A 9,618-nucleotide genomic window follows, 5' to 3' on the forward strand; every position below is an offset into this window, starting at 1 on the left:
AAATGTGCCATTCTTCATTTGCTTAATTTGAAGACCAAGGAAGTAACTAAGCTCTCCAATCATGGACATCTCAAACTCACTTGCCATCATCTTGCCAAACTCTTCACAAAAATCATGATTTGTTGACCCAAATATGATATCATCAACATAGATTTACATTACAAACAAGTCATTTTCAAGCTTCTTGGTGAAGAGAGTGGTGTCAACCTTTCCCATTTTAAATCCCTTAGAGAGTACGAAATCCCTCAATCTCTCATACCATGCTCTTGGTGCTTGTTTCAATCCATACAAAGCCTTTCTCAACTTATAAACATGGTTGAGTTTTTTTTCATCTTCAAAACTGGGAGGTTGCTCAACATACACAAGCTCATTGATATACCCATTAAGAAATGCACTCTTCACATCCATTTGGTACAACTTGATGTTGTGGGCACAAGCATAGGCTAACAAGATCCTAATTGCTTCCAATCTTACAACCGGGGCATATGTTTCTCCAAAGTCAAGACCTTCAACTTGTGTGTAACCTTGAACCACTAATCTTGCTTTGTTCCTTATTACTATCCCATCTTGATCTTGCTTGTTACAAAAGACCCACTTGGTTCCAATCACATTATGATCTATAGGCCTCTCAACTAACTCCCATACTTTGTTTCTTGTGAAGTTGTTTAGCTCTTCATGCATAGCATTGATCCAATCAACATCTGTTAAAGCTTCATCTATCTTCTTAGGTTCAATGGATGACACAAATGAGAAATGCTCACAAAATGAAGCCAATCTTGATCTAGTTTGCACACCTCTTGAAATATCACCAATGATAGTATCTAATGGATGATCTCTTGCAACATTGGTTGGTTGAAGCACTTGCACTTGATTGCTTGGATTTGATTAATCGCTTAGTTGAGATGATGAACTTGTCATTTGTTGTTGATCTTGCACTTTGTCATCACTAGTCCTTGCTTGAACTTGATCATGAGAACCACTAGCTTGCACATTTGAGTTAGAGAGCACTTGATTCTTGTCATCTTCAACATCAATCACCTCTCTAGGCCTTATATCACCAATGTCCATGTTCTTCATTGCATTGACCAATTGAGTGCCTCTTACATCATCTAGATTCTCATCTTCCTCTTGGGAACCATTTGTTTCATAAAACTCCACATCATGAACCTCCTCAAGAGTACCACTAGCCAAATTCTAAACTCTATATGCCTTGCTAGTAGTGGAGTAACCAAGCAAGAAACCTTCATCACATTTTTTCAAACTTGCTCAATCTAGTGCCTTTCTTCAATATGTAGCATTTACAACCAAAAACCCAAAAGTATGCTATGTTGGGCTTTCTTCCATTCAATAGCTCACAGGGTGTCTTCTCCATCATGGGGGTGACTAATAGAGTCGGTTGCTATAATAGCAAGCCATGTATTGATTGCTTTAGGCCCAAAATGAATGACTCCCATTGTACTCACTCAACATTGATCTTGCCATGTCAATAAGTGTTCTATTCTTCCTCTCAACAAGACCATTTGATTGTAGAGTGTACTTGGCTAAGAATTGATGTATAATTCCAAATTCATCACCCAACTCATCAATTCTAGTGTTCTTGAACTCACTTCCATTGTCACTTCTCACTTTCTTGATGGTTGTTTCAAACTCATTGTGAATGCCCTTGACAAATGATTTGAATATTGCAAACACATCATTCTTGTCAACAAGAAAGAACACCTATGTGTATCTAGTGAAATCATCCACAATCACAAATCCATATTTGTTTCCACCAATGCTAGTGTACGTGGTTGGTCCAAACAAGTCCATTTGAACCAACTCAAATGCCTTTGATGTGCTCATCATGCTCTTCTTAGGATGTGTGTTACCAACTTGCTTTCTAGCTTGACATGCACCACATAGCTTATCCTTATCAAATGTGACATCTTTCAAGCCTCTAACTAAGTCATGCTTGATCAACTTGTTCAATTGTTTCATTCCAACATGACCAAGCCTTCTATGCCATAACCAACCCATGCTAGACTTAGTGATCAAATATGTTGACAATTGAGCTTCTCTAGCATTAAAATCAACTAAGTATAGATTCTCATATCTAAATCCTTTGAATATCAAGTTAGAGTCATCTACACTTATGATCTCTACATCATCCACACCAAATGTGCACTTGAAACCAAGATCACACAATTGAGCTACCGATAATAGGTTGAAGTTCAAGCTCTCTACTAGTAGCACATTGGAAATGCTCAAGTCATTGGATATTGCAATCTTACCAAGACCTTTGACCTTGCCTTTGCCATTGTCTCCAAATATGATACTATCAATCACATTGCTCTTGTTTTCATTGATTGAATTGAACATTCTTGGATCATCGGTCATGTGTTGTGTGCACCCACTATCAAGCACCCAATGCCTTCCTCCGGCTTTATAATTGACCTATAAAAAAGATCAATTCCTTTTAGGTACCCAAACTTGCTTGGGTCCTTGAAGATTAGCTACCAAGGTCTTTGATACCCAAATGGCCTTCTTCTTTGGGCCCACAATTGATGTACCAACGAACTTAGCCTTCACACCATTAGCACCCTTAGAAAGCATGTAACAAGAATCAAATCTAGTTGAGGATACATAAGATTGCTTGTTGTTGTTAGTCTTGCAATATTGCTCTATATGCCCAACTTGCTTGCATCTATTGCAAAACCGACCATTGCCCTTCACAAAGCTAACTTTGGGAGTGACAAAAAGCCACCTTGCCTTTCTTGGGGGTATAGCCTAATCCCTCTTTGTTGAGAGAAACCTTTGGCTACCCAACTTTGGCTACCCAAGCACTTTAGTAAGCAGGCATCTCCACCACAGGCATTGCCTAAGGCATGAGTGAGCTCATTCACCTCCTTCTTGAGGGTCTCATTTTCTACCATTAGTGAGGTATCGCAAGTGAAACCATCACTCAAAGGTGAAGTTGAAGTGGAAGTGCTACAAGAAGTGTTAGTGGGAGAAACTACAATGGGCTTATAAAAAGATTCATCAATCATATCACATGTTAGTCCCACATCACAAGACATAATCACTTGCTCCTTCTTGGCTTCCTCCATTTTGACTTGCTCAATGGGAGAAGAGTGAGCCTTTTCAATCTTAGAGTGAGCTTTGCCAAGCTTCTCATGGGCTTCCATTATCCTCTCATGAGTGACATTGAGCTCATCAAGAGATTGCTCAAGAAATTTGACTTTCTTATGCAATTCTTTGCACTCCTTTCTCTTCATTTCAAAGCAAGCAGTGCACTTGCTCACACATATCCACGAGCTCCTCCTTGGTGTACTCCTCCTCATCATCATCACTCCTACAAGCATCACTTTCACATTCATCATCATCACTCACATCATATTTTTGCTTGGTAGGCTTTGCCATGAGGCATGTCGATGGAGTATCGAAGATGGAGGGCTTGTTGTTGATGGCCATGCTTGCTAGTGCTTTCTTGATAGATTTCTTGCCATCATTACTAGAGTCATCACTATCCAAAGAGCCATGACTATCCCAAGTGACCACATAGCCTCCACCCTTCTTCTTTTGGAAGATCATTTTCTTCTCCTTCTTCTCCTCCTTGTTCTTCTTCTTCTTATCCTCATCATTGTCACTATTGTAGGGACAATCCGCTACAACATGATTGGGGCTCTTGCAATTGTAGCATCTTTTAACATATTCTTTGCTTTTGGTGTGATCTCTTCTCTTTCTTGCACCATAGCCCTTCTTCTTCATGAATTTGCCCATCTTGTGCACAAATAGAGCCATAGCTTCATCATCAATGTCACTAAGATCCTCATCATCACTTGATTCTTTCTTAGACTTGCCCTTATTCTTGGATGATGAGCTAGCCTTGAATGCTACACTCTTCTTCTTCTTTTCTTCGTCTTCCTTCTTGTCATCCTTGTCAACCCCCTCCCTTTCACTTAGTACTTGGTTAGGGGTAATCTCCTTCAATCCTCCTCTTATGATAAGCAATCTTAACATCTCAAATCTTGGAGGTAGGCACATTAAGAACCGATGAGAGACATCATCATCCTTGATCTTCTCTTCCAATACCTTCAAGTCATTGATAATTACTTGCAACCGATGGAACATCTCCGGAATTGCTCTCATCATCCTTCATCTTGAATCTTGTCAACTTATCCTTAAGGATGTACAACTTGGCACTCTTCACCGCCGGTGTGCCCTCATATGTTTCCTCTAATCTCCTCCACACCTCATTAGCTCTTTCACAATCCTTGATTTGCTCAAACACCTTGGAATCAATGGCATTGTATATGGTGTTGAGAGCCATTGTATTGCATTGCTTATTGGTCTTGTCTTGGTTGGTGAGATTGTTGGGATCAATGATAGCATAGTCATTCTCGGTCACATCCCATACTTGATCATTGATTGAACCAAGATACATCCTCATCTTTCTCTTCTAATAATCATAGCATGTGCCATCAAAAACATGATGGTTTGCCCCCCACATGGTTGAACACAACTTGAGCCATAATTTGACACCTGAGGTTGTTAAGCCTTCAATTAAATAGTGACCACAGGCTCTGATACCACTTGAAAGGTCCTAATATGGCTAGAGAGGGGTGGATAGCCTATTTAAAAATCTACAAATCAACTAGAGCAATTTGATTAGTATAACAAATAGGCAAATGCAAACTTGCTCTAGCTCTACAAGGGTTGCAAGCCACCTACCCAACAATTCTAGTTGTTATGATCACTAGGCACACAATCTACTAGGTCACTACTCACTAAGAGCTCTCACAATTGCTACACTAAAGAGCTCCACTAGATGAACTTAATCTATAAAGCAAGCTCTCAATTCTAGCTACACTAAAGAGCTTGCTATAGCTAGTTTGCGGGAATGTAAATGAGGTGATTATACCACCAGCGTAGAGGAGTGAACCAATCACAAGATGAATACTTTATCAATCACCGAGAGAATACCAAAGGGCAAGAGACAACCAATTTTCTCCCGAGGTTCACATGCTTGCCAACACGCTATGCCCCCATTGTGTCGACCAACACTTGGTGGTTTCGGTGACTAAGAGGTGTTGCACAAACCTCGTCCACACAATTGAACACCGCAAGAACCTACCCACAAGTGAGGTAACTCAATGACACAAGCAATCCACTAGGGTTACCTTTTGGTGCTCTGCCAGGGAAGGTACAAGTCCCCTGACAATCACCGGAGATGGCCACGAACAATCACCAACTCATGCCAATTCTCCTCCGCTGCTCCAAGCCGTCTAGGTGGTGGCAACCACCAAGAGAAACAAGTGAATCCTACAGCGAAACACGAATACCAAGTGCCTCTAGATACAAACACTCAAGCAATGCACTTGGATTCTCTCCCAATCTCACAAAGATGTTGAATCAAAGATGGAGATGAGTGGGAGGGCTTTGGCTAAGCTCACAAAGTTGCTATGTCAATGCAAATGGCCAAAAGAGTGAGCTTGAGCCGGCCATGGAGCTTAAATAGAAGCCCCCACAAAATAGAGCCATTGGCTCCTTAGTCCACTGAAAAAAATAGGGCGACCGAACACTGGACCCCAACATCCCAGTTGCGCGATGCATGCCATGTGGCCCCTGCTTCAAACCTTGATTGCCCAATCTCAACGGTCATCAGTACATTTAAGTTGTGACTAGACGTGCTGCTTGAAAGTGATCAGGCACAGGACCTCAGCGTTCGGTCATTTCTAGTAAGGTTCCATTCGTGAAAAATCACGACTGGACTCGTTCGGTCATGCCCGACTGGACTCACCCAGCATCCGATCACTCAATGTCTCTTCTATGCACTGCCACGTTAGCAAGACTAGATGCGCCCCATTAGCGTCCGGTCAAAAAGTGACCTAGCGTCCGGTCAAAGACCGATGCCAGCGTCTTCACTGCTTCCACTGATCGGACGCTCCGGTCCAGTTGAGATCAGCGTCCGGTCACTCTCAGTGAAACCCTATCTTTTCATATAGGGCACCGGTGGCACCATCGGACTATCCACACTCTATGGGCAGACACTCCACTGGTGAAGTTTTGAACCCTTGCTCAAATGTGCCAACCACCAAGTGTATCACTATGTGCACATGTGTTAGCATATTTTCACAAATGTTTTCAAGGGTGTTAGCACTCTACTAGATCCTAAATGCATATGCAATGAGTTAGAGTATCTAGTGGCACTTTGATAATGAAAGGATCAAGATGCCTAAGAGGGGGTGTGAATTGGGCTAATTCTAAAATTCTTTGCAATAATTAAAGAGTCTTTTACTTGTATGCCATTAAAAAAGATGGTCTAATCGTCTATGTCCCTAAAAAGTTTGATCTATCGTTAGTGTCCAAGCTCGAAAAACTTTTCTCTATCATGCCATTCTGTCTATTTGCAGCACTAATGGTGTGAAATGTGGGTGGCAAAGGACTTGAATGCCCTTGGAACTTTTGTTTCTCATGTGCCATTGCCTGCTGGGCGGCAACCTGATGGCTTTTGGCGCCAACAAGGTTGGCCTTGGCGCCAACTTGCCCTGCTCTATATATAGCCACCCCTCCCTTCCATTCCACTCACCTCTCTGTCCACTCAATCCCTCTCCTCTCCATGGCCATGTCTGAAGGTTCAAGCTCTTATGAGAGGCTGGCTCACTAGGCGTGTTTTTTGCCCCAACTGTAGAGTGCTGGCCAATCGCTTCACCGCGAGGACAGAGAAGAACACCAGTCGTGTCTTCCATAAGTGTCCCTACTTCTCGGTTTGTCTCTCTTCTTTGTTCATGCTATGCTCTTGTTCTTCTAATCTATGCTCATGGTTCTAATAAGAGCGCTCTTCTAATAATCTGGTGCTCAGGCTGGTGGGTGCCAATTCTAGGAGGTGGGAGGATGAGATGGATGTCACTCCATCACAGGCTGGCTATGCTACTCCTTTGCCTATACAGGCAATGGATCCAGTGGCTATGCAGGCAGTGGCAGTAGCACCTACAGCAGCTTCAGCTCAAGTGGCCAACATGAATGAAGCTTTCTAGGCTGCTGGCAGAGGTGGAGTTCAAGACAGGGCAGATGGGGTTATGCAGCAGCTTAAATGGATTGAGAAGCTGGTCTATCTTGCAATATTTCTTGCCATGTATGCAATAATGAAGAAGTAGGTGTGTGTGTGTGTTTGCCATTGTATGTTTATGCATGTATGGATGAATAATCATTGAATGAAGGTTGCAATGGCATGTTAGACCACAACAATGCTTAACCATGAACCAAAATGACATCAACAACATCAAATTAGTCCAAACTAGATGAAACTAGCATTAACTTGTCCAAACATTACATAACATCACAGGAAATCATTCACCAACATTGTTCAGTTCAGTTCATTTCACCAACATTACATCACAGGAAATCATCACATCACAAACATTGTCTTAGGTTTTCAACAAAGCAAAAACCTATGCTTTAACCAAGTTTTCCAACAAGTTTTCATCCCACAAAAAGACAAGTTTTCATCACCAACATGTTCTCAGGTTTACCAAGCAAAAGGCCATTGAGGAGTCACCTGTGCTTTAACCAAGCTATAGGTTCTTCTTGCCTCTGGTATTTGCAGCTGGGCTGGAAGGGTCAGCTGCAACCCAGCATACATCCTTCCTTGGTGTAAGCTTCTTCTTGACAACAATTTTCTTCCTTAGAGGACTGGCAACCTGGACAGACTCTTACTCCTTTAGTGGTGCCATCACTAGTGGCACTGCCTGTTGCTTCAGTGCTGGTAGGGGTTAGGGGCTAGGAACATAGTTTGGAGAGGAATAGGTTCATTGGATCTAGTTCTAGATCTTCATGAAGTAAACAAACTAGTCACAAAGTAGTACCAATGAAATGAAAAAGATGAAATGAAAAAGATGCATACAACCATACCTACCAGTTGAAGCTGATGCACTTGTAGATGAGGCCTTGCTTTTCTTGACACTTGATGCAGATGAAGATGAAGTCTTCCTCTTCCTTTTCTGGGGTACTACATTATCCACAAGCCTCATTTGGTGGGTAAACCATCCCAACAGGTTGTCTAGCAACAACAATGCTTGTCTCTGTGTTGGCTAAAGCTACTTTCTTCTGCCTCTTCTTTGGGAGACCCCTGCTAGGCAACATGAAGCAAAAGTTAGCCAATATTACAATGTGATGAAAGAGCTTGATGAAACAAGTCATGATGTTTACCTTTGCTGTTCCACTGTAGCTATGTCTGCTGGATCACCATTTTTGTAGGTGTACCAGTGGTGCCCTAACTGATGACATATAGGGCACTCATGCCTCTTTATCTTCTTCCTGCTACCTCCTTCTAGTGCTCCTTTGTGCCTGTTCTTGCTTCTTCTAGATGTGGACTTCAATAGAGGAGGGTGCATAAAAAATCCATGTGTGGCTTTGGGCCACATGGACTTGTCTAGAATGGATGGGATCACACCTCCATATGCAGCTCTGAACTTCTCAACTGAGTAGCAGTCATCTACATAGTCCTCTAGCTTTGCTCCTAGAATTGAGGTGATGTAGGCAATAGCATGCCTATAAGGTAATCCAGTCCCTTGCCACACTCTGCATACACATGTCCTCTGTCTTAAGTTCACCACAAACCTGAATGCATTGTCACTGCTCCCCTTGGCACATACTTCTGCAACTCCATCACTTTCAGTAATGACATCAATGTCTAAGTTGTAGCTATCCTACCTCAACTTCTTAACAATGTGAGGTAGGATCTTCCCTTCAAACTTGTTTGCAACTTTTTTCCTCATATTCCATTTAATCAACAACTTCTGCCTAAAAGTATCTAGCAAGTCATCAAGGTGCTTGCCTTTGTCTTTCTTTATCCACTTGTTGAAGGACTCTGCCAAGTTGTTTGTTACATAGTCAACCTTGCTGCCAAATAGGTACTGGCTCCTAGTCCACAACTTCTTATGAGTCTGTAACAGATACTTCATAGCCTCTGGTTTGGCTTTAGCCATTGCATTATAATGGATGTCAAACCAGTACTCAGACCAAGAATAAGAAGCTGCCCAAAGATGATCATCAAAAATTTTGCCATTGTATCTCTTCTTAAAATTCTGTACAAGGTGGTACATGCACTCTCTATGTTCTGCTTCTAGAAAAACCTCACTGACCCCATGCATCACTGCCTATCCACTAGTCTATGCTTATGCAAAGACCATCTGGGGTGCCTATTGCTTCTTTCAGCCTCTCCATAAACCACACCCTAGTTCTCATTGGTTTCTAAATCTATGACACCTACAGCAACCGGATACATCTAGTTGTGCCCATCAACTGCACATGCTATGCACAACTGGCCCCTGAACCTACCATATAAGAAAGTGCTATCTATTGCCAAATAGGGCCTACAACCACTAAGGAATCCATCAACACAAGCCTTCATTGAAAAAAAGCCTGTTGAACCTGAGCTTGTTGTTTATTATGTGGTTATCAATCACAACCATTGACCCAGGACTCTCACTCTCTATCTATGCCTTGAATCTATACAGGTTGTCAAAACTCTTGTCCCATGGCCCATAAAGCTTGTCCATAGCAAGGTTCTTACCATAGTACACTCTCATGTAGGGCATCTCCACTTTGAAATGATCCTTGAGTTTCTTAATCAACTCA

General features: G+C 42.1%; 1 protein-coding gene across 1 annotated transcript; it reads right to left on the minus strand.

Moving 5' to 3' along the window:
• Positions 1-7,992: 7,992 nt before the first annotated feature.
• LOC136507508 (uncharacterized) lies at positions 7,993-9,131 on the minus strand. Its single transcript, XM_066502214.1, has 3 exons — positions 8,692-9,131; positions 8,188-8,559; positions 7,993-8,107 (listed from the first exon to the last, which is right to left on the minus strand). The coding sequence occupies exons 1-3, from the start codon at positions 9,129-9,131 to the stop codon at positions 7,993-7,995; spliced, it is 927 nt and encodes a 308-aa protein (XP_066358311.1).
• Between the last annotated feature and the right edge of the window lie 487 nt (positions 9,132-9,618).

The sequence above is a fragment of the Miscanthus floridulus genome, chromosome 15, assembly GCF_019320115.1.
Source record: "Miscanthus floridulus cultivar M001 chromosome 15, ASM1932011v1, whole genome shotgun sequence".
NCBI classification, from domain to species: domain Eukaryota; kingdom Viridiplantae; phylum Streptophyta; class Magnoliopsida; order Poales; family Poaceae; genus Miscanthus; species Miscanthus floridulus.